Here is a 25474-nt window from a genome sequence, read left to right on the forward strand (position 1 = left end):
TCGTCTATATATCTAACTAAAGCAAATCAAGAATTTTCCATAAATGGTAAGATTCCGTGAATCCTTACTTCCGTCACAAGCTAAGTAAATCACATTTATGGTATAAACTCGGTTTCCATTTCCTTTCTTCCTGACCATTATTGCTCCCATTGTCACACCCCCATCAAATTACAGCTTTTAGTTTCATCTCTGACATCAAACCCTTTCCACACAACCCTCTTTTCATCTCCCCAAAATACCCTCTCCTGTTCTGATTCTGGGTCCCCTTTTGTCTGTCTTTTAAGTACTCAGAGTTCTCTAATCTTCAGCTTGGTTTCTGCAAACTTGGGTCTGTGTTTCCTTCTGGGTTTTACATCCATTTCAGACTTTCAGCGTTTTAGGTGCCGGGTTTTATCTCCTTTTGCGTTTTGAGTTTGTAATTCTGATCAATCTTCCATGCATGGCTTGTTGTTTCTTTGTTGATTGAGCTGGGTTTGTGTTTTTCTTTGCGGGTTTTCGGAATGCAGCATAAATTAAGCTTCTTTTCTATGGTTTGGTTTTGGGTTTGTATTGGGGTTTTTCGAATGCAGCATAAATTAAGCTTCTTTTCTATGGTTTGGTTTTGGGTTTGTATTGGGGTTTTTCGAATGCCGCATAAATTAAACTTCTTTCTCTTGTTTTGGTTTTGGGTTTGTTATGTGCTCATCAATCTTTTTGACCAGGTTGTTGGGACTTGGGACCTTGTTGTCTTCTGTAGTTTCAGTTGTTAACTGTAATTTTTTAGCAGCTCTTTTTGTTTGACTTATGTACTTGTGATTTTCTGGTGTTACAGAAGCAATGAGAAATTCAGACTATGTGGATTTATCCAGTGATGATGAGGAAACTGGCGTCTCGAACTCTGTTTCTCCGGCGCTGATATCTCGGCAATTCTGGAAAGCTGGACACTACAAGGTTGCACACAGACAGGGTCACAGAGCCGGAACTGAAAGTAAATATTTCTAACCGCTTGTAATTATACCATGCATTGAGTACTTGAAGTTTGTTTTTACTGGATTAAGAAGATCATATAAGGTTAAGACATTGGTGTAGCATCTCTTGTATGGTTATTATCCACCAGCGATCAGTCAATATTTGTTAATGGAAAGAGTACCTAGAGGAGCTATAACAAGTGAGAGCTGATACATGTCATGGTTTGTGAAATAGGCTAACAACCGATTACACATAGGAGTACAGAACTAAGAATGAATGCTATATTAGTTTGAGTGTCTGCATGAGAATTCTTGTTACGAACTCCTAGTATGTAAATCTGATTTTTGTTCCATCATCTTTTGTGTTGCAGATCAACAAAATCATATGCGCATACATCCTATGTTTCTTCATTCAAATGCCACTTCACATAAGTGGGCTTTTGGAGGTACTAATTTGCACTTGTGTGTTTCATCTGCTTCTGCTTATCATGTGCTGGCTTGTATTCAGTTCCAGCGGCCTTATGTTCATTTGCAGGCATAGCAGAGTTGCTTGACAATGCAGTTGATGAGGTAATTAATTTTTTTTGTTCCCATTGAAAGGTTCCTTCTCATGATGCATCAACTGCAAGCATGCTATCTCCTCTTCTTTTACAATATGCTAAAACTGAATCATCAGGATTCGTGGACTGTTAGCAACCTAAATTCATCTTCTTTCTTCCTGTATGTGTGTCTGATCATGCTTAACCATGGCAGCTCTGCGTTATGATGATCAGCGCTCATGTTTTTTTTTACTTTTGTTTGTGTGAGCTAGATACAAAATGGAGCAACTTTTGTTTCCATAGACAGGAGTTATACTCCATCAGATGGGAAGCCAGCTTTGCTAATTCATGGTCAGAGTACAAATCGTTTGAACCTATTACTAGTAGTATGGACAAGATTCTCATATTAACTTTTGGCTTCTGGAATGATTTATAAAAAGATGATGGCGGCGGAATGGACCCAGGGGCTATAAGGCGCTGTATGAGCTTTGGATTTACAGATAAGAAATCAAAATTTACCGTTGGACAGTGTACGACTTGTATTTAGTTCGTTGGATCTTTTTGCATAATGTACTGTGTATGTTTATTGATTAGCATCCTTTTAGCATTTCAGATGGAAATGGTTTCAAGACCAGCTCTATGAGACTTGGAGCAGATGCTCTGGTCTTCAGTCGTCACAGGTCTGATGACACTGACTTAATTATGTATTATTTCAGCTTCTTGAAGATTGATGGTTGCTTCTGTATAGCATCATATGTGAAGCATCCATTTACTGATAAATTTATTGATTTTTGAATAGACAAGAGCTCCTCTTACCCAAGAATTCCCTAAGAAAGACATGTATGTGTGTGTGTGTGAGAGAGAGAGAGAGAGAGAATACTCAGGTCGTCTCATGAACTTCTTCAAATACTGTTCTAAGATATTATTATTATTATTATTATTATTATTATTATTGTTATTGTTTTATATAAGAAGAAATCAATTGACAGTTCCACTTACTAATCTTGGTTGTATTATGAAAGAGGGATATCTCTTTTATGTCAAACAGATTCCTGTACGCTTGTTTTTATCTCTAGTATTAAAAAGTGGAGAAACCAACAGTGTAAAAATTAGGATACAAATAATATTAAGCTAATATTGATGTATGTGAAAATACAGTTGGCGCTTATTTCTGTAATATCTGTTCATACTGATGGTGAACCATTCCAGGTCACTGACTCAAAGTGTTGGACTTCTTTCATATACATTTTTGACGCAAATGCGCTATGATCAGATACTTGTACCAATGGTGAGTTTCTCATAATCCTGTATAGTTCATGCATGAATAAATCTAGTAATCTATGTTAAATTGGGCAATATAAGGTGGACTGCAATGAGACTAACTCATCCGTCTTCCAATGTTACAGGTGGATTATGTGTTGAACAGCTCATCTAGAACATATCAGCCCTTAATGCCGCATGGTAAACAACAATTTTCTTCTAATTTGACCATGATGTTGCAGTGGTCACCTTATTCAACAGAAGAAGAGCTGCTGAAGCAAGTAAGCCTGCTAAATTATATTTTGGGATTTAATCTTAGCACTAAACTCTGCCTCATGACAAGTACTCCTGAAGTTTTATACCTGTTACTTTATATACCTCTCTTTGTTGATAAGTGATTTTTCCCAATGCTCAGTTTGACGATATAGGGCCTCACGGAACAAAAATTGTTATATACAATCTTTGGTTAAATGATGATGGAGATATGGAACTAGATTTCAATTCTGATCCTGAGGTGTTGTTTCTGCCTTGCTCCATTTTATGATCTATCTTTTAAGGACATCAGAATAATCTCCTTCCGTAACATTTTTGTTGCAGGATATTCGAATCAATGATGAAAAAACAAGTCAGGAAAGTAAACCAATTTTTTACCATCATGTGGCCAACCAATTTCAGTTCTCTCTTCGTGTAAGTATATATATACTTCAATTCTAATGTCGACTATGATATATTGTTTTGGTAAATTCTGCTTTTATTTCAACCTCGCAGGTGTATGCATCGATTTTGTACTGGCGGTTACCAACGTACTTCAAAATAATATTGCGTGGACGAGATGTTCAACACTACAATATTGCCTTGGATCTTAAGTTTCATGAGATCATCAAGTATAGACCACAGGGAAATCTGAAGGTTCGTGCGTCCTACAAATTTTTTTCTGTAAGAATGTAAAGCTCAATGATACTTTGTAACAAATGAATGAATATATGGAAAACTGGGTCTATATCAAAACAATTGCCCCTACCAGACCCCTTTCCCAATTTCTATTCACTCTGGGTATTGAACAAATGAATGCATGTGCGAATATTATGTTTATAAAATTGCATGTGATTTTTGGTACTCACTGGCTTCCCTATTGCTAATATTTTATTGTTCATTGTTCAGTCTGAGTTAACTGCCGATATAGGGTTTTTGAAGGAAGCTCCCCATGTGAATATTAATGGTTTCTGTATCTACCATCGAAATCGTCTAATACTGGTAGTTCTCTTCTCTAACATCGTGATTATCTGATAATCTACTGGCCTTTTGACAGTTTACATACTAGTAAAAAGATATTTCTAATCATCAAACTAATCAAACTATGAAATTGGATATATTTGGTTGATAGATCTTGATTTATATACTATGCTCTATAAAATCTCAGAAGGAAAATAAAAAACCAAAACTTTTTTTTCAACTTTTTTTTCTTATTCAGTATCCTTTACTTTTTGGCAGCCATTTTGGCGTGCACTTAAAAATTCATCAAATATTGGGCGAGGTGTTGTGGGTGAGAACTCCCGAATGCATCTCCCATTCTCAAGTATTTTTTTTCAAAGGTACGGTGTATCTAGTTTAAACTGTTTGTTAGGGTCATGATTATGTAGTGGTATTGTAGGTGTTTTGGAAGCCAATTTCATGCAGCCTACTCACAATAAACAAGATTTTGAAAGAACTCCCCTCTTCCAAAAGCTTGAAGACCGTTTGAGGCAAATGGCATCAGAGTACTGGTGAGCCTCATCTTGCACAGTTGCATGGTTTAGAGGAATCTAAAAAGCTATTCTGATAATGATGTAGATGTGTTGCAAGATATTTGAAAACTATATAAATATGCTCTGAAATGTCTAATATGTCAAGGGATCAGGGATTAGTAATGTCCAGAAATGCGTGCAGATTAGCAACTAGTAACCCTGAACTAACCAAGTATAAATTCAAAATCCATTACTTAAAGTAGATCAGACTCTGAAAGTGGCCACTGCCTTGCTAAAACAATAGGCAAAATGCAATGAGATATTCTTACCGAGTGCCACTTATTGACAGTGATGACATTTCATAGAACAATGGACGAAGTGTTATGTTCTAACTCTGCTAATGCTTCTATCATTCGATCCTATAGATATTATGCTCTTTATTATATTTTTTTTGGTCGAAAACAAGGTATGTTCTTTATGTATTAATGATTTTTCAGTCTCACATCTTGATTTTCAATCCAATAACTTCTAACTCTGTAGCTTGGCAGGCGTCTACACTGTGAATTGATTGGTTATCCAAAACCGTCAAAAAATCCCCGCATAGAATTGGATCATCAGGAATCGCCTTCGTCGAGAACTCGAAATTGCTTGTACCAGCCTGAGCCTTTGAATCATGGTTCTCAAAATGAAAGTTCAGGAGCCTCTATGAATGCAGTGGGTTTCTTAGAAGATTCTGAAGTCACTACATTAGAAGTCTCATCTGGATTACTGGGAAAGTCAACAGACATACACAAAATTAGGAACCAAGGAGGTAAACACTTTGCAGTCAATAGTGACCAATCAATGGGAATTTTGTGGAGTTTCTTTCTTGACACCTATAGGATAGTGCAACGAGTCGAGTCTTAACTTGAATTGTGCTTGTCTACTAGGTCTCATGCTAAAGAGGAAGAATATTGATCCTCCAGCGAGCCTACACCATGCAAACAGGCACATGGGATCCTATACTGAACAGGTTTTTTGGATGCTGAAAAACAGCTAACTTTGTCATGCTTCTTAAAGTGTGCATCAATTAGTTCACTTTATAATGTTAAATACTTATTAATTTCCTTGTGGTGTTTTTTGACAGCCTGATAGCGCTGTAGATTCAGAGAAGATGTGTCTCGTGCAAGCAAATAAAAATCTCCGTTCACTGTAAGTACGAAGTAACTATAGTAGTTATCTAGCACATAACTAGTTCTAGCTAGCGTTCAGGTGATTTTGTTCTGGGGTTTGAAGACAACTACCTTATGGCTACTAGAGCTGATTTAGGTGTTATTACTTAGAGGTCGCCTCATTCGAATGATATTTAGTTTTATGATTTAACCGTAGTGAAATTTGGAAATTCTCACGTTTCTTGTCTATTCCAGGCTGTCAGAAAAGGAGAAAATGGTGGATGACCTCAATTTGAAGGTATTTCAGGCTATACCTTACATATGATAACTTTATGTCGAACAAGATGTGTTGCATTTGCAAGTCTTGTCTTCTTTGACATTTGTTGTTGATTTATTGCTAAGCATTTAGCTACATGCTAGATTGCTAATTGGGTTCTTAAGTTCTGTATATATCAGTACCAAAATTAATATGAAATTAAAATTACGGCAGGCTCAACAGCTTGGAATGGAACGAGAGAGCTTAATGATAGAATTTACACAGATGCTGCTCGAAGCAAAACTGTTGGAGGGGAACAGTGTAGATTTTTTCTAGGCGAAGAAGAAGTCACTTTTACCATTTGTATGGAAACTCATCAGGTCAGCAGATATCACATTAACCTTACCCTTTTAGAAGGCGGGTAGATCACATAGCATGTCCAATCTATATTGGCGACAGTTTTTGTTCCTGGGGACGTGCTTTTCTATATAGGAGAAACCGAAATCATGCTTTCGCAAATAGTCTAGTCACTGTTTTAGCTTATTTGCATTTGATATCTACTTTAAATGAAGTAAAAGAATGTGAAATTACAAAAACCAATAAATTAGTTCAGATTAATATGAGAATGTTCACTTCAGTAGTTGGAAAAATCAATGAATTGTTAAATATACATTATACTTCGCTGATAACATGATCCTTAACCTGCATTTCAAAACGTAAGAGTTCCAAAAGATCAGAAGTCTCAGCCAACTGGCAGTGAGATGCATCTTCTGCATAAAAATAGTGGACTTTATCTTTCACCTCAACCCAACTACAACCGACTGTCTTCTTCAATCCCCTGTCCCTCATTAATCTCCTAATCTTTCGAACATCAATCCATCTCCCAGCCAAAGCATAGATGTTTGACAACATTACGTATCCTGCATAATTTCTTTCTGCCAACTCCAAGAGCTTCCGGGCTGTCCTTTCTGCTATCTTCTCATTCCTATATCTGTTACAGCCACTCAATAGAGCTGCCCAGGCATTGATTTCAGGCTCAAATGGCATGGACTCTATGATGTCTTCAGCTTCAGAAAGGTGTCCTGATCGAGATAGCATGTCCACCACAGAGGTGTAGTGTCTTCCCCTTGGCTTTATACCGTAAACACATTCCATTGAATTGAAGTACTGTAATCCTTCGTCGATTAAGCCAGTGTGAGCACAAGCAAAAAGAACTGATGAGAGCATGAGTTCATTAGGAGCAACAATTGAAGTTCTTCTCATTTCCTCAAACAGCAACAAAGATCCTTCAGCAAAACCATTTTCTGCTAGCGCCTGAATCATCACAGTCCAACTAACTTCATTCTTCTCCGGCATTCTATCAAACACCTTCTTAGAGCTCTCAATATCCCCTGATTTTGCATACATGTCAGTGAGGGCAGTACCAACAAAAACATCGTATTGCATACCATGTTTAATTGCTATTCCATGGAGGTTCTTTCCTTTATCTAACGACGCTATGCTCGCGCAGCCACACAGCACACTCGAGAAGGTAGATCGATTAGGGGTTTCTCCACACATAAGCATCTCATTAAACACTTTAAATACATTATCGAATTCCTTGTTTTCTAAGTAACCTCCAACCATAGTGTTCCAAGATACAGTATTCGGAACAGGTATCCTATCAAATAACAATTTAGCTTCTTCCATTTGTCCATTCAGACAATACCCCCCAACCATAGAATTCCACGAAACCACATTCTTCTGTGAAAGCAAGTCAAACGCTAAGCGCCCATCCTCAGTTTTCCCACACTTGCAGTACAAGTCTATAAGCGAGCTACTGATAAACACATGTTTCTCGAGTCCAAATTTCAGAACATGTGCATGGATGCTCATTCCCAATAGCAAACCCTTGAGGCTAGCCAATGCACTCAGAATGCTAGCCAAGCAAGACACATTTGGAACCAAACGATTCTCAATCATCAGACCAAACAGCTCCACTGCCTCTTTAGGATAGCCGCTCTGACTGTACCTGGCGATCATTACACTCCAAGAAATCTCATTTCTTTCCGGCATCTCATCAAAGATGCGGCGCGCTTCTCTCAATTCTCCGGTCCCAACATACATGTCGAGAATCGCAGTCCACGACACAACATCTCTCTTCCCCATCTGATCAAACACCCTCCTAGCCAAACCCATTTCACCCATCCTCACAAACAAAGTAATCAACGAGTTCAAAACTGACACATTTCGCTCAAATCCAACCTTAACGATCAGCCCCATAACACTCATCCCTAAACCAAACTCAACAAAGTCTACACAACCCCTCACAACCGAACTAAACGTGACATCATTCGGCCTCACTCCAGACTCAAACATCGTCCGGAAAAGCTTCAAGGCTTCGAAGCTCCTTCCATTCTGCACCAACCCACTAATCCCCGCCGTCCAACTGATCACATTACGAAATGGGTTCCTCTCAAAGTACCACATTGCCTCCTCCACCTTGCCACACTTCATGAGCCCCGAGATTAACGCGGTCCACGAGACGTCATTTCTCTCGGGCATTCCGTCGAACAAGCGACGTGCCTCGTCGACATTTCCGGTCTTGATGTGATCATTGATCAAACAGTTATGGACAACAACAGGATCGAAACCTTTGAACTCCTCCACTATCTGAGTAGCTTCTTTTGGTTTCCGTGAATCCAGGTACATGATGAGTAGCCTAACGGCTATGTGTCTCTCGGATGAGAGACCAGTCTTGACGAAATGGCCATGCAGGACTACTCCGTCGTTGATGGAGTTATGAGTTTTGAAGAAGGAGACGCATTTTCGTACGTAAGTTCCGAGATTGGTTGTTGGGTTAGTGGTGAGGAGGGTTTTGATGGCGGCTTTCATGGTGGTGCTAGGTAGTTAAGTTAGTTGGAGACACGGGTACGTGAGAAGAAGACGACCATTATGGGAGAAATTTGGCCTAGGTTATTAAGGGCTTGACGGGTTTTGATTGGTTAAGAAGCCCTAAAGTGCAGTTTACCCTTGTTCCTTATTTTCTACGTGGGATGTTGTATCATACGACATAATTGGACGGTGGATAGAGGGGAATATATTGATGCGCGTCGGATGGTGGTGTGAATGTGTGATGGATGTTATTGTTGTATGACAGCAGCAGCGCATCATATAATTTTTCCATTATTTTGAGGGTATATATCATTTTTGTTCTTCATTTTCTTTCTTTGTTAGTTTATTTGACTCGAATTAAGTGTACATATAGAGAATCTTACATTCTCATCAACCTACAATTTCTTCTTTCCTACACATGTAATTCTTACTTTGGTGGTCCAATATTATTGAATCAAATATTTTGGCACCAAGAACATGACGGGATGAAAAGATATCATAACCAATACCATGATTCCAAACTCAATGATTTTAATTTAGGGCGATGTTGTCTTCTAGACAAAGTTTATCGTACCGCTTGTCACTAAGCAAACTTTGATTTAATGCAAACTTGACATGATCGAATAAAAACATACCAAATTTCTCCAAAATCATGTTGTTTTTCAGACTGGTTGATTATATCCACATATATGAGTGATGTATCATGTCCCTCTTCATCACCATTATCGTCCCCCGTCGACGTCAATATCATCGATCTCATCATCTTATTCCAGAGTACCTTGTTTGTATTACTCGAAAGTAGACAAGTTTTACCAACCCAGAAAGTTACTCCGGCTCTATGCTTAAGAAGAACTTCTCCCATGTGTATATGGCGTGCTATACTTACAATCAAAGGATTCCTAGCTAGTTATACGCTTCTCTCGTATGAATACGCGCGTGTGCAACTTTAAGTCATGTAATTTAACTGATCGAATAGAAGTACGTATAGAACAATGGTTTACGAGGACCGCCCTAATGTCTTGTTGTCTGCTTTATTGCTTTAGTTTGGTAGTTGTGTTGTTTGTTGTAGTCTTGTGTTTCTTTCTTCTTGTTTGTGTTCTCTGTGTTGTTCTTCTTTTTTTGGGCTTTGCCCCGGTTTATTGAAGTTTCACTTTGACAAAAAGAATAGAAGTACGTATAGAACAATGATCGATAAAATTTATAATTTGAAACTTTAATCAACCTTTATCATCATAACCAAACCAATCAGCCAACGAATTAATTGTATTTGTACTGCATCCACAATAGCGATAACCATGAACTGACATGTTTCAGAAACTGGTGATAGAGAACTGACCACGACAAAGTTTGAAGTGTTTGTTTTTGTGCCTCAAAACCTTCCAGGCCCCAGCTGCCAGCTGAAACCTGGATTCGTCGTAGTATCGAACTTGATCAGTATCACAAATCCATGTAAAAGGCACTTGTTCACAAGTGCGCTAAAGAAACCATCCCCAGCTGAAACCTATAGACATCGATCCATGTTGATCACAAATTCACAATAGTAGACTTGAGAACAAAAGAATGAGGATGATGATGAGCTAAGCCTAGATAGAGTTAAACTAAGCTTTGAGATTCTAGAACTCAGCAAGAGCTACCTACCTAGCTGGGTGGGTAACCGTCGTTTTGGCAAGTAAAAAGACATTGCAAGGCAAGAAGTGTCGCCATGCAACCATTGCAACGTACAATTTGACATCACCAACACAAACGTCTAATTTTTATTAATTGAGATTTGCAAACGTCTATCCCTTTTGTCCCTTTGCTCATAATACCCGCCCATCGACAACGAAAGGCTTGAAAGATAACTAACATCTGATATAAGAGGCTGAACTGGTGTAGGGAGCATTTACTAATTTGGTAGTACTTGCTATCGCTTAAAGAAATACCATCTTAACATTCTTAGCGAAAGGAGATGCCAAAAACCAAAACTAGCACCCAATATATGCCAAATCTTCCTTTGCAGCTAAACGAAGTTGGTCTGTAATTGTGCACAGCTGCCTGGATATAGAAACCTCGAAACAACTCACACAAGGCTAGCTTGAGCAATAACAACAAAGCAACGTATGTAAATATATAACCCTCTTGGCAACAGTATAAATTTATACACATCATGCAACTAATATCGATCTTCAGAATCAGCAATAACCAATAATTAGAAAAGAACAACGAAACTTGGGAAGTCCGTAACATATCAGCTTACAAGTACATGTGAAGCTCCGTAGGAGGGGAAAGCATACCAAGTAAAATAGTAAATAAGTCAATTGAAATAATTGGATTCGTCATATTTTTGTCGACTGATGCATTCCCTAGCCTTCTTTGAATTATGAGTACTACGAATTGCGTTTTTTGGATTATCTTCCGACAGATTTGCCATCCAATAGAATCACGACTAGCTTGGAAGAAATATATCACACTAATAGAAACTTTTCCCACTACACCATTTGCGTGTCACATAATGCTGCGTTATTATATATCCAATATATATAGTTTCTTTTCCAGTTTATTAGAGAAATTAAAATCTGTTTTACCAGTGACATATATATTCGATCACTATCAAACACGCCTCTAACTAAACCTTTCGCTATGCATAGCACTGTAGCAGAATGATATAGCATATGGGTCAGACGAAAGAGTGGAAGATATTCCCTCCCAGAAATCCTCTGAGCATTTTTGAACCTTTTACCGACAGAACTCAAATGTCGACACTGCAACCACCCACTTATGTGCCCTATAAAAATCAACACCAGCGCGGCTTTGAATTTTGCTTCTACGCTTATTCTCTTTGCTTCAATTCCTTCTCCAATAATAGTACCACAATTGCATCGAAATTGAACAATTAAGCACCACAACCATGGAAGATGATCACCACCATGAACAAGTCCCTCTGAAACAAGCTGCACCTCATCTCTTTGCTTTACCAGTTGATGAAGATGGAAAAGCCACAGAATTCAGACCATTCTCAATGGCATCACCACACATGCGAGCCTTCCACCTCGCATGGTTCTCCTTATTCGCCTGCTTCTTCTCCACCTTCTCCATCCCTCCACTCATCGCCGTCATCCGCAGCGACCTCCACCTCACCGAAACAGACACCTCACGCGCCGCCATCGCCGCCTTCGTCGGCTCCATCTTCTCCCGCATTGCCATGGGTCCTGTCTGCGACCACCTTGGCCCACGCGTCGCCTCTGCCTCCCTCTCTCTCCTCACCGCCCCCATTATCCTGGCCACCGGCTTTGTCTCCTCCCCAAACGCCTTCATCGCCGTCCGCTTCCTCGTCGGCTTCTCCCTTGCCAACTTCGTCGCCAACCAGTTCTGGATGAGCTGCATGTTCTCTGGCTGCGTCGTCGGCCTCGCTAACGGCGTCTCCGCAGGCTGGGCCAACATGGGCTCCGGCGCCACCCAGCTCGTCATGCCACTCATCTACTCCTTCATCATGTCAGCATTCAACTTGCCATCCTCCACTGCCTGGCGGCTGGCTTTCATAGTCCCAGCCGTGCTCCAAGCCAGCACGGCGATACTAGTCCTGACCTACGGCCAAGACCTACCTTATGGGAGCTACAAATGCCGTAGTTCCCAGAAGGTCTCGAAAGACAGCTTTCTCGAGGTGTTCTTCCACGGGATTAGAAACTACAGAGGTTGGATTTTGGCCTTGATCTACGGGTTTTGCTTCGGTGTGGAGCTGACCACTGACAACATCATTGCTCAGTACTTCTACGACCGGTTCGGTGTGAACATTCAGGTGGCCGGAACTATAGCTTCCAGCTTCGGACTGGCTAACTTCTTTTCGAGGCCAAGCGGGGGCTTGATTTCCGACTTGTTGGGGAGGAGATTCGGGATGAGAGGAAGGCTGTGGGGGTTGTGGGTGACGCAGACGGTGGCGGGTTTGCTGTGCTTGTTACTCGGCCGAGTGGACTCGCTCTGGGGCTCCATACTTGTCATGTGTGTGTTCTCTCTCTTTGTTCAGGCTGCCGCGGGTCTCACGTTTGGTGTGGTTCCATTTGTCTCCAAAAGGTAAACGAGTTTTATTACGTTCATGTCAAGGAGACCGATGATGACTCATTGGTCTTCGTTGGCTGTGCGGGTCTTACTTTCTGTTTGATTCTTCATGATCGATGATGATGACGATGATGGTGCTAATTAACTGCTAGTGCTAATTAAGCGAGGAGCTGTGGTGTTTGGTCATGAGGTTCATGACTCACCAAAGCCTCTCCTTTTTGTTTCTGGCTTTCAATACAAGCACATTACTCAGTTTGTTTGTATTCAAATAATTCAATTGTTACAACTGTCGTCAAGTCCTAATCAGGATAAACTTTGCATGCAAGCTAAGCTAGTAGTGTACAAATGCATTTTGTGTTCTCTGCTTTATACTTACTAATCAAACATATATACATCACCATATTGTATTGCATGAGATATGTCGTATTAGATTAGCAACATTTCATAGTCGGATTGGTTCATCGAGTTTAACGATTCAAATATGTCCACGACTAAAAGAAGTTTTATCTCTTGGCAAATAGCTTACATCACATATATAGCTTGACTAATTGCCTGATTTATACTCTAATTTCTAGATTATGGAAGACATAAAACATCTTCTGCGTGCATGCAGCACTGCAGCATGACGTACATATATAATATATATGAAATAACATATGTGTGATGTGTTTTCAGGTCACTAGGAGTGATTTCAGGGATAACAGGCGGAGGAGGAACTATGGGGGCGGTCATAACCCAGCTCTTATTGTTTTCAGGCTCTAAATACTCGAAGCAAACAAGCATTTCTCTCATGGGAATTATGATGATTGTATGTACTCTCCCACTTTCACTCATCTATTTCCCTGAATGGGGTGGAATGCTTTGCGGCCCTGCCCATAATTGTGATCTTGATAAAGAAGCTGCCGACCAGTATCGCTTGATCGAATAGATCGAATTATAACAAACAACCAGTATCGCTTGATCGAATAGATCAAATTATTACAAACAAGATTACAAGAACCACCCAGAACGATCAGTTCCATGGAGCAATTAGGAAGCTGAATCACTTATGTAAATCTAGAGATTAATATTTTGATAGTGTTTTATATACATGCAGATCAACAGTTAAAAGAGGGTCTGAGGAGGTAGTAGCCTTTCTTTAAAGTAACGAATGGCGTTTGAATCGCTTACACTCGTACCATGAGACGCTTCCTTACCTCTTACTAAGCTGTAAATCACTAAATCCTGTAATAACTACTGCCTTAATTAAGTTCCATGTAGGGGCATAATTTATGGGTCGTTCTCGAAGAGATGACAAATGGAGGCGGTGAAAACCCAGCTCTTATTGTTTTCAGGCTCTAAATACTCGAAGCAAACAAGCATTTCTCTCATGGCAGAGCCGTAAGCATTTCGCCCCACCACTACCACTACTGCCCTAACAATACACAGCAATCTACAGTCCTAACTCCTAAGCTAAATCTAATCAAGCACACGTACATTTTCATGAACTTTTTGCGGCATCTTTCTGACAAGATTTCTGGAATTTCGTTGTGCAAAATTTTAGAGAAGATGTTGAAGATCAATTTAGAATCAAGAACCGTCCAGAAAGGTGGAGGGATGAAGGAGATATGAAGCCTCAAAGATGGACGGAAAATAAGAAAAGCTGGAAATTTAGACCAAGTACATCGTCGAGGCTGTTTATGTCACAACCCCGAAATTCGAATGATAAAAATTCGAATTCGAAGTCATGAAAACTCTAAAACAATCTCAAATTTATTGAAATCATCTTATAATAACTAGGGTTGTTAATCAGTTCCGGTTCCTAAAGGAACCGTTGGAACCGAACCAATTAACAACAGTTCAGTTCGGTTTGTTGGGAGAAAATGATGTTATATAGTAGAACCGAACCGTTTGAAAACAGTTCGGTTCGATTCGATTCGGTTCGGTTCGGTTCTAAAGTCTAAAATGCATAGGAATCGTTGGATTTTAAGTATAACAAATACTAACCGTTAGATCTTAATCTTAGACCCACTTTCCCTTCAGTTACCCTAATCGAGTAGTCGCAGGATTGCAAACTCTCACTCTCTGAGCCTCTAAGCCCTCTCTTCATTCCCAAATTCTTCGCCAAGTTTCTCAGCCCTCCGCCTCCGCCTCCCTCATTCCCTCCCTCTCCTCAACCTCGATCTCCCTTTCCTCTGACCGCGGCATCTACTTCCACCATCGTTGTGCCAATCCAATCGAGCACCATCGCCTCCACCTCCACCTCCACCTCGTAGTCTAGACCTTCGATTCTGACCACCACCGACACTTCCCAGTAAGCACCGTGGCGTCCAATCTGATTCCAAAATCTTAGCCGCAGTGGCTCGCATTGACAGGGTTTGTGATTTTAGGATTTTCTGCTTGTTTAGAAACGAAGAATCGTTTCTTTTCCTATGTCAGATTTTTGTGTCTTCTGATTAAAGTTTCTTGTCATAGATTTCCTGTGTTGGTGGCTTTGGCTCCAATTCTTACGTGTATAAGATCAATGGGACCATAAACATCAATGCAATTAAATCAGCTTATGAGCATGGTATAGACTCATATTCGATTGCTTTGTCTATTTGGAGACATCTTTGGTATTGTAGTTACATTATTGTTTGTTGGATATATGTTAGGTCTGAAGGATAAAGATGTTCTAAGTTGTGATTAGTTACTTATAAAAAGAGAAAGCATTTAGATTAGTTACTTATAAAAAGAGACAACATTTGGAAGTTGAATATGAAATCATGTAGTTACTGCATATATTTGAATTTTCATTACTGGCTTAGTATTCAATAATATTATGGGCAATGGGCACTGGCTGTTTGAGTTACTTTTCTAGGATTAGTTGATAGAACATGTTGGGCGTATTTTAGATCTTCATTATAAGGTACTGGCCTTTTTGAATGTACTAGGGAATAGCTAGGAAATTGGATCTAGAAGAGATATTTAGGATGAAAGAGGCATAGGTCATAGAGATGTTAACTTCTCATAGTTTTTCTTGGAAGTGATTGAAATTAGTATGATTTGTAGTTATAACTCATAAGTTCACTGCTATCCTTGCATCCAACACTAATCTCTCTAAGCAATTTTTGTTTATTAGACTGATATTCATGTCCCTGATGATCATTCCCTAGGATAAGTTTGGGAGTTCTAAGTATATGACTTAAGAAATCAATGTTTTGGCTTTGCTTGGGTGTAATAATTCGAAAAATTCATATCTAATTTCCAATGAGTTTACGGATATTATTAAGTTGGTCATTGTCCAATTTTATTAGCCGATAATGAAAACAAAAGGGTTCGAAATATTAATTGTTTAGAAACGTTCAATTTGACGAGTCTAAGAGTTGACTTTTGACTCATTGGGATTCTTAGGAAACTTCTTACATGAAAGTCGTAGAGCTCGTCGATACGAATTAGTGGACACGTGGCACACCTAAATCGGAGTCCAAATGAAGAAGTTACGAATCAAAAGATATTTGGAAAATTTTGGAAAATAGTATAAATAGGGGAATTAAAGAGAAAAATGAGAGAAAAATCAGAAATTCGGATCGGTACTGTTCACGGGTACTGTTCACCCCCGAAAAATATCCAGAAATTTTTCTCCCGAGCAGCCGACTTTGGCCCGCCGGATCTCCGCCGTCCGGCCACCATAGAGCAGCGCACCAGTCACGTTTGAAAGGTTGCTGCATCCCCTGTCGATTGGTGGTAGCATCACCCACCATCTCGCCGCCGTTTAGGAGCGGTTGTAACGACCCTAAAATTTCGAGCCTAAAAACTCAAAATCTTAAAATCGTTAGAACACCCGAAACAATCTCAATGAAAATGAAATCATTTAACGTGCACAGCGGATCATCTCTGAGTTCAAATACAACTCAGTGAAACCGTTTATTACAAACCAAATTATAATTCAACATTATAACAAATGGAATGTATAATCCTCACCACAACATCACAAGATAGTCACACAAAATCCTCACACAACTGGAGATAAATATCTTCAAGTCCTCTGAACGGTCCGTCAATTCCCGCTAATCCACACCTGCGGAGTTATCCACTACACCATCGAATTGGTGCACCGGGATTGTAAACACAAACCCGGTAAGCTTTACAGCTCGTATGAGTAAAATATAACAATAACTCTCGTCTCATAAACGACACAACTCCACATCAACACAATATAATGAAAATCATGAGAAAACGAGCAACCCATCTGGTTACTTTAATACTTTCACAAAATGGTAACTAATGAGCGCTGGTACACATCTGTTACCCCTCACTTAGTATACCGCTGATGTTGGATAGCCACCCGCTACCCAACATCCAAAACAATCTGAGTACCCATGAGCAGATAACCACCCGTTACCTCACATGCAGTACTAAACTGATATTGGGTAACCACCCGCTACCCAACATCCAAAACAATCTGAGTACTCATGAGCAGATAACCACCCGTTATCTCACATGCCGTACTAAGCTGATATTGGGTAACCACCCGCTACCCAACATCCAAAAAAATCTGAGTACTCATGAGCAGATAACCACCCGTTACCTCACATGTAGTACTATGGCAGACAGACTAGAGCTCTAACTGTATCGTAACTTTCGCCCGGCCAAAGGCTAGGTTCCGACTTGCCTCACATGTACAATAATCTCACATCATATTGTACCACACATCACGTCCGAAGACAAATCACAATATTTCACATTTTCCGTGATAAAATCATGTACAATAATCACTCATCATATTGTACGTTTTAAAACTTTCACAATATATCATATAAAAATCATAACAGTATATTATATAGCAAACTATATATATTTGTATTTATTTACCATTTATACAATGTATACATAGTCCACTATATCATATACATGTCATATTTCATAAACACCTGAAAAATTACGTACGATAATCTCACATCATATCGTACCATTAAAATCACACATGCACAATTTTTCTGTCACCGAAATGACTATTTTTAATGAATTAATAACAGTATGTAATTTAATGAACTATATATATATATGTATTTATTACCATTATACTATATATATACGTAATCCACTAAGTTATATACATGTTGTAATTCATTAAATAAACACACTTGCAAAAATGTTGAATCACCGCGAGGGTAGATTCGTAATTCAGTGAGATTTTACTCACCTTAATAACTTGAGCGTAATCCCACAATTCCGAAGATAATTTCCTTGCCTCGCTTTATAGATCACCTTGAAAAGATCAGAAAGGAATTTAGAATCGTTTCGTAAACCTTTAAATGCCAAAACAGTAATAAACGGTTACTGTTCAGCAATTTTGGTTTATACGAAGTTACTGTTCACTGTTCACTATTCACGGTTACTGTTCAATACTCAATTAATACGTATTTCTGTACGTATAAGTACTATGTACGTATTTCTGTACGTATAAGTATTAATACGTATTTCTGTACGTATAAATATTAATACGTATTTCTGTACGTATAAATATTAATACGTATTGCTGTACGTATAAATATTAATACGTATTGCTGTACGTATAAATATTAATACGTATTTCTGTACGTATAAATATTAATACGTATTTCTGTACGTATAAATATAAATACGTATTTCTGTACGTATAAATATAAATACGTATTTTTAAATGTAAATACAACCTCAGTAAATAAAATTTACTAATTACATTTTTACATTCACCGAAGGTAATTTATAATTACATTTTACCGAAGGTAAAATTTAATTACATTTACCGTAGTAAATAAAAATTACATTTACATTTACCGTTACACAGTAAATTACCAAAATACCCTTTCAGTCAAAACTAACTACACCGCCTCACCCGGCGGCGCGTGTGGCACACGCGCCACCTCCGGCCGGCCGCGCGTGGGGCCCACGCGCCGACGCCAACCAAGGCGCGTGTGATGCCACCGTCGCCTCCAAACTCTCCCCCTCCTCCTCCTCTACCTTCCTACGGCTTCAAATCCCTCCTACGCTACCCTACACCCTCCCACGCGCCGCCTTTAGGCGGCGGTACCCAATCTCCTCCAAACCTCCTCCAACCCCCTCCGATCTCCACACATCCATCCCAAAATCATCCAAAATCCACACACAACATCAATATCATCAATCCTTACCTTGAATCTCACAGTAGAGCTCTTGAATCGACGATGAAGGTGGAGGAGATCGAGCAGCAGTGGAGGCTAGTGGCTCATCCCTTTGGCGCGGGTGCGAGGGTGAGATGGGCGGTGGCGAGCTCGCCCGAGCTCGTCGACGAAGGAACTCGGGTTTGAGCTGAAGAGAGGGGACCTCGAGAGAGGGAGAGAGAAGAGAACCAAGAGAGAAAGGGAAGAGAAGAGAGAAGGGAGCTCGGGAAGGAAGGAGAAAGAGAGAGAGAAGAGAGAGATTAGAGGGAGAGTGAGGGTGTGCGGCGGGGTGGGTGAGGGAAAGGGGTTTCCACTAGGGTTATTACAATCTACCCCCCTTAAAGGAATTTCGTCCCGAAATTCAAACTCACTCAACAAACAACTGTGGATATCTAGTCATCATGTCTGACTCTAGCTCCCAAGATGCATCACCCTCGTCATGGTGACTCCACAATACCTTGACTAGCTCCACATCCTTCCTCCGAAGCTTCTTTGTGGATCTATCCAGGATACGAACCGGTTCGACCACAAATGTAGCATTTTCCTTCACCTCAATGGTGCTATGATCAATCACATGTGACTCATCTGGTACATACTTCCTCAACATGGAAATGTGGAAGACATTGTGAACACCCGACATACTAGTAGGCAAGGCTAGTCGGTAAGCTAGTTCGCCCACCTTCTCAAGTATCTCAAAGGGCCCAACGTACCTCGGTGCCAACTTTCCTTTCTTGCCGAATCTCACTACACCTCTCATAGGTGAAACTTTCAAGAACACATGATCACCGACCTCAAATTCCACATGTCTCCTCTTCAAGTCTGCATAGCTCTTCTGTCTACTCTGAGCGGTCCGGATTCTATCTCGAATGATCGAGATCTTCTCCGTGGTTTCCTGAACCACCTCTGGACCCATCAGTGCCTCATCACCAACTTCGGCCCAACATATCGGAGGTCGACATGGCCTACCATAAAGTGCCTCATACGGTGCCATGCCAATGCTAGAATGGTAGCTGTTGTTGTAGGCAAACTCAATCAATCTCAAATGATCTTCCCAGCTACCCTTGAAGTCCAACACACATGCTCTCAACATGTCTTCCATCACCTGATTCACCCTCTCTGTCTGTCCATCCGTCTGAGGGTGAAAAGCTGTACTCATATCCAAGGTAGTGCCCATCGCCTTCTGCAAACCACCCCAGAACTTCGAAGTGAAACGTGCATCTCTATCGGAAACAATAGAAACTGGAGCACCATGAAGTCTCACTACCTCATCCACATATAGTTTCCCAAGCACGTCCACTGAGTACTTCATCGACACTGGGAGAAAATGAGCCGACTTCGTCAATCGATCGACAATCACCCATATGGCATCGTGACCCTTCTTCGATCTAGGCAACCCGGTCACAAAATCCATAGATATCTGCTCCCACTTCCAAAGAGGAATAGTCAGTGGTTTCAACATGCCAGCTGGTCGTTGATGTTCTGCTTTCACTTGCTGACATGTAAGGCACTTCGATACAAACTCTGCCACATCTTTCTTCATACCGTTCCACCAGAATTGTCTGCATAGGTCCTTGTACATCTTGGTGTTCCCTGGATGGACGGTATAGCGTGAACGATGTGCCGTACGAAGAACCTCCTCTCGAAGATCATCACAAACTGGGACACACAATCTTGCCCCAAACCTCAACCCTCCATCGGGTCCAACTCTCCACTCAGAAGGACACCCATCAAGCGTATCAACTACAAGATCCGCTAACTTAGCTCGCAAGAGTCTATCCTGCGCCTGACCCTGTATGATCCTCGTGATCAATGTGGGTTGCACTGTGACACTACCAAGAAAGACCCTTGGTTCTCCTCCCGATGGTACCAAATCAAACTCTGATGCAGCTTCTAGCATGAACCATTCCTGGACCATAAGTGAAGCTACTACTCCTCTCGGTTTTCTGCTCAAGGCATCAGCCACCACATTTGCCTTCCCCGGGTGGTACTCTAATGTGAAGTCATAGTCCTTGAGGAGTTCCATCCATCTCCTCTGCCTCATATTCAGCTCCTTCTGTGAGAACAAGTACTTCAAACTCTTATGATCTGAAAAGAGTTGAAATTTCTCACCATACAAGTAATGTCTCCAAATCTTCAGGGCAAATACAACTGCCGCAAGCTCTAAGTCGTGTGTCGGATAATTCCTCTCATGAATCTTCAGTTGTCTCGAGCCATAAGCAACAACTCCTCCATGCTGCATCAACACACAACCCAAACCTTGGAGCGAAGCATCACTGTAAATGACATAACCACCACCACTAGAAGGAATCGTCAACACTGGAGCTGTGGTCAGTCTAGTCTTTAGTTTGCTGAATGCTTCCTCACATGCATCCGTCCACACGAACGGAGTATCTTTCTTGGTCAACTTGGTCAATGAAGATGCAATACTAGAAAACCCCTCAATAAACCTCCTGTAGTATCCTGCCAAACCGAGGAAACTACGTATCTCTGTAGGGTTCTTTGGACGACTCCAATTCTTTACTGCCTCTACCTTTGACGGGTCAACTAGTACTCCATCTTTTGAAACAACATGACCAAGGAATTTGACCTCTTCTTTCCAGAACTCACACTTCTCTAGCTTGGCATACAGTCTCGCCTCCTTCAAAGTCTGCAACACTGTTCTCAGGTGCACCACATGTTCCTCTCGTGTCTTGGAGTATATCAGAATATCATCCACAAACACCACTACGAACTCATCCAAGTACGGACTAAATACTTGGTTCATCAAACTCATGAAGACAGCTGGTGCATTCGTTAGACCAAATGGCATGACGACAAACTCATAATGTCCATACCGGGTCCTGAAGGCTGTCTTCGATATATCTTCTTCCTTCACTCTGAGTTGATGATAACCGGATCTCAAATCAATCTTAGAGAACACTGTAGCACCTTTGAGCTGATCGAACAAGTCATCAATCCTAGGTAAGGGATACCTATTCTTGATGGTCACCTTGTTCAGTTCTCTGTAGTCCACACATAACCGCAGAGAACCATCTTTCTTCTTCACGAACAAAACAGGTGCTCCCCAAGGTGAAACACTAGGTCTAATGAACCCTTGGTCTAATAGCTCATCGATCTGCACCTTCAGCTCCTTAAGTTCATTCTGCCCCATTCTATATGGCGCCTTTGACACAGGTGCTGTACCGGGTACTACATCAATGCAGAAATCTACCACTCTTCGAGGAGGTAGCCCCGGTATCTCTTGGAACACTTCACCAAACTCCGATACTACCACAATGTCTGTGATAGTCACTTCCTGATCCACTGACTCCACATGTGCCAAAACTCCTGATCTCATGGCGTTGTCGGACTTGAGGCAACGATAACGAAACACTGGCTCTCCAGGTCTATGAAAGGACACTACCATGTCGAAACAGTCAATCACAGCATGCTGTGGTCTCAACCAATCAATTCCCAAGATCACATCATAAGTGTGGTCCGGAATCACAATCAACGAAGCAGAGAACTCTCTACTCCCAATCAATATAGGACAAGCTTTGCAGATTGTCTCTAACTCAAGTGACACTCCAAGGGGTGAAGTGACACATAAGGCGTCCCCGAGAGGTGTAGGAATCAATCCTAGCAACTCCACTACCGAACTAGCAATGAATGAATGCGATGCTCCCGTATCAAACAGCACTCTAGCAAGGTAGTCAAAGAGCGATAATGTACCTTCCACTCCTGTGTCTCGCTGACCCACTGCGAACACTCTAGCTTGGCCTGCTGGTAGCTGTCTCTGCGGCCGTTCCTGTCTACCCGGAAGTGGTCGGGTACAATCTCGAACTATGTGCCCCACCTGCCCGCACCGGTGGCACCCTCCTCTCCTCGGTTTCGGACATGCTGAGGCGTAATGTCCCATCTCATTGCAACCATAACACCTCACTGCTGCTAATGGTCTGACTGGTGCTGCCCTGATAGCTAGGGGTGGTGCACTTATCGGGGCCTGATAGTGGGGTCTTGGCCTCTTCCATGACCTATCCCTCTGCCCTGAGTGCTCGCTGCCTGTATAGACTGCCTTGCCTTTCCCCTTCGCATCTCTGTTCCCCACATCACCCACTCGAGTCTTCTCTGCTTGCTCCAAACTCATAGCACTCTCAAATATCTGCTCCCGTGAAGTCAGGCAAAGGACTGATATCATGGTCTTGTACTCTTGTTTCAGCCCACGTAGATACTTCTGAGCTAAAGCAGTCGCACCCATAGGCCTGACATACCGATACAGTTGCGAGAATCGAGCATCATACTCTCTAATGGTCATGTCTCCCTGCACCAATGCCAGAAACTCCAACTCTAAGTCCTCCTGTACTGAGGCTGGAAAATACTTCTCTTGGAATATGGTGGTGAAATCTCCCCATGTGAATGTAGACACATCCACAGTCTGTCTCATGCTCTTCCACCAATCTAGAGCATCACCCTTGAGAAAGAATGTAGCTATCTTTCTCTTCTCAATCTCTGTGCACTCCATCAACTCAAAATAAGCCTCCATACCCTCGATCCAATGGTCAGCTACCATGTGATCTAGTCCCCCATGAAATGTCGGAGCTGACAGTGCACTAATATCCTTGATCAGCTTCAACACTCGACCGTCATCTCTAACCGCAGGAGCTGGCTCATCCTGCTCCTCCTGCGGAGCTGCCTCCTCATAGAGGTTCTCCACGTTGCGGACTCGACCTGTGGCCCTACCTCGACCTCGGCCTACCTGCTCTACCTGTGGAGCAGCCTCCTCATAAAGGTTCTCCACGTTGCGGACTCGGCCTGTGGTCCTACCTCGACCTCGGCCTCTCGCCCGTCCTCGGCCCTTGTCACCGTTCATCACCTTCAAAAACAATACACTTAGTCAATACTCAAGAAATCTCGAACTCAGCCAAAACAGATCCAAAGATTATAACTTAAAGATCATCGAAGTATCATCACAATACTCCCTAGAGGACCAAACCGTGAGGTATGGCTCCTAACACTCTCGCGTACCCGACGACATATCAATACCGAGGAGCATGTGATGGGGGCCCGCCTGCAGTCGGATCATCGCTCCCGGATGATATTGATAATCGCCAAATACGCACTTAGGCTCTGATACCAACTGTAACGACCCTAAAATTTCGAGCCTAAAAACTCAAAATCTTAAAATCGTTAGAACACCCGAAACAATCTCAATGAAAATGAAATCATTTAACGTGCACAGCGGATCATCTCTGAGTTCAAATACAACTCAGTGAAACCGTTTATTACAAACCAAATTATAATTCAACATTATAACAAATGGAATGTATAATCCTCACCACAACATCACAAGATAGTCACACAAAATCCTCACACAACTGGAGATAAATATCTTCAAGTCCTCTGAACGGTCCGTCAATTCCCGCTAATCCACACCTGCGGAGTTATCCACTACACCATCGAATTGGTGCACCGGGATTGTAAACACAAACCCGGTAAGCTTTACAGCTCGTATGAGTAAAATATAACAATAACTCTCGTCTCATAAACGACACAACTCCACATCAACACAATATAATGAAAATCATGAGAAAACGAGCAACCCATCTGGTTACTTTAATACTTTCACAAAATGGTAACTAATGAGCGCTGGTACACATCTGTTACCCCTCACTTAGTATACCGCTGATGTTGGATAGCCACCCGCTACCCAACATCCAAAACAATCTGAGTACCCATGAGCAGATAACCACCCGTTACCTCACATGCAGTACTAAACTGATATTGGGTAACCACCCGCTACCCAACATCCAAAACAATCTGAGTACTCATGAGCAGATAACCACCCGTTATCTCACATGCCGTACTAAGCTGATATTGGGTAACCACCCGCTACCCAACATCCAAAAAAATCTGAGTACTCATGAGCAGATAACCACCCGTTACCTCACATGTAGTACTATGGCAGACAGACTAGAGCTCTAACTGTATCGTAACTTTCGCCCGGCCAAAGGCTAGGTTCCGACTTGCCTCACATGTACAATAATCTCACATCATATTGTACCACACATCACGTCCGAAGACAAATCACAATATTTCACATTTTCCGTGATAAAATCATGTACAATAATCACTCATCATATTGTACGTTTTAAAACTTTCACAATATATCATATAAAAATCATAACAGTATATTATATAGCAAACTATATATATTTGTATTTATTTACCATTTATACAATGTATACATAGTCCACTATATCATATACATGTCATATTTCATAAACACCTGAAAAATTACGTACGATAATCTCACATCATATCGTACCATTAAAATCACACATGCACAATTTTTCTGTCACCGAAATGACTATTTTTAATGAATTAATAACAGTATGTAATTTAATGAACTATATATATATATGTATTTATTACCATTATACTATATATATACGTAATCCACTAAGTTATATACATGTTGTAATTCATTAAATAAACACACTTGCAAAAATGTTGAATCACCGCGAGGGTAGATTCGTAATTCAGTGAGATTTTACTCACCTTAATAACTT

At 41.0% G+C, this 25474-nt stretch overlaps 3 protein-coding genes across 4 annotated transcripts; 2 read left to right on the top strand and 1 right to left on the bottom strand.

The window, feature by feature from the left end:
• The first annotated feature begins 266 nt into the window (after positions 1–266).
• On the top strand, positions 267–6252 carry LOC126800852 (protein MICRORCHIDIA 6-like). 2 transcript variants are annotated; one of them, XM_050528272.1, is made up of 20 exons: positions 267–380; positions 812–967; positions 1319–1393; positions 1483–1517; positions 1759–1837; positions 1927–2016; positions 2100–2166; positions 2696–2774; positions 2893–3027; positions 3162–3260; positions 3344–3433; positions 3515–3682; positions 3908–4000; positions 4238–4289; positions 4398–4509; positions 5019–5281; positions 5400–5482; positions 5597–5661; positions 5877–5919; positions 6112–6252. In XM_050528272.1, exons 2-20 carry the CDS (start codon positions 817–819, stop codon positions 6211–6213), a joined length of 1881 nt encoding a protein of 626 aa, XP_050384229.1. In that variant the 5' UTR covers positions 267–380; positions 812–816; the 3' UTR covers positions 6214–6252. The 2 variants fall into 2 exon arrangements, with proteins under 2 accessions (XP_050384229.1, XP_050384228.1); XM_050528271.1 differs by having other exon boundaries at positions 3515–3655.
• Positions 6253–6484: 232 nt separating this feature from the next.
• On the bottom strand, positions 6485–8775 carry LOC126800851 (pentatricopeptide repeat-containing protein At2g13600-like). The gene has a single exon (XM_050528270.1). The coding sequence runs from the start codon at positions 8749–8751 to the stop codon at positions 6550–6552; it is 2202 nt and encodes a 733-aa protein (XP_050384227.1). The 5' UTR covers positions 8752–8775; the 3' UTR covers positions 6485–6549.
• A 2684-nt stretch (positions 8776–11459) lies between these two features.
• On the top strand, positions 11460–13746 carry LOC126799463 (high affinity nitrate transporter 2.7). Its single transcript, XM_050526667.1, has 2 exons — positions 11460–12798; positions 13459–13746. Exons 1-2 carry the CDS (start codon positions 11639–11641, stop codon positions 13709–13711), a joined length of 1413 nt encoding a protein of 470 aa, XP_050382624.1. The 5' UTR covers positions 11460–11638; the 3' UTR covers positions 13712–13746.
• Positions 13747–25474: the final 11728 nt, after the last annotated feature.

This window comes from Argentina anserina, chromosome 6, assembly GCF_933775445.1.
Source record: "Argentina anserina chromosome 6, drPotAnse1.1, whole genome shotgun sequence".
Taxonomy (NCBI): domain Eukaryota; kingdom Viridiplantae; phylum Streptophyta; class Magnoliopsida; order Rosales; family Rosaceae; genus Argentina; species Argentina anserina.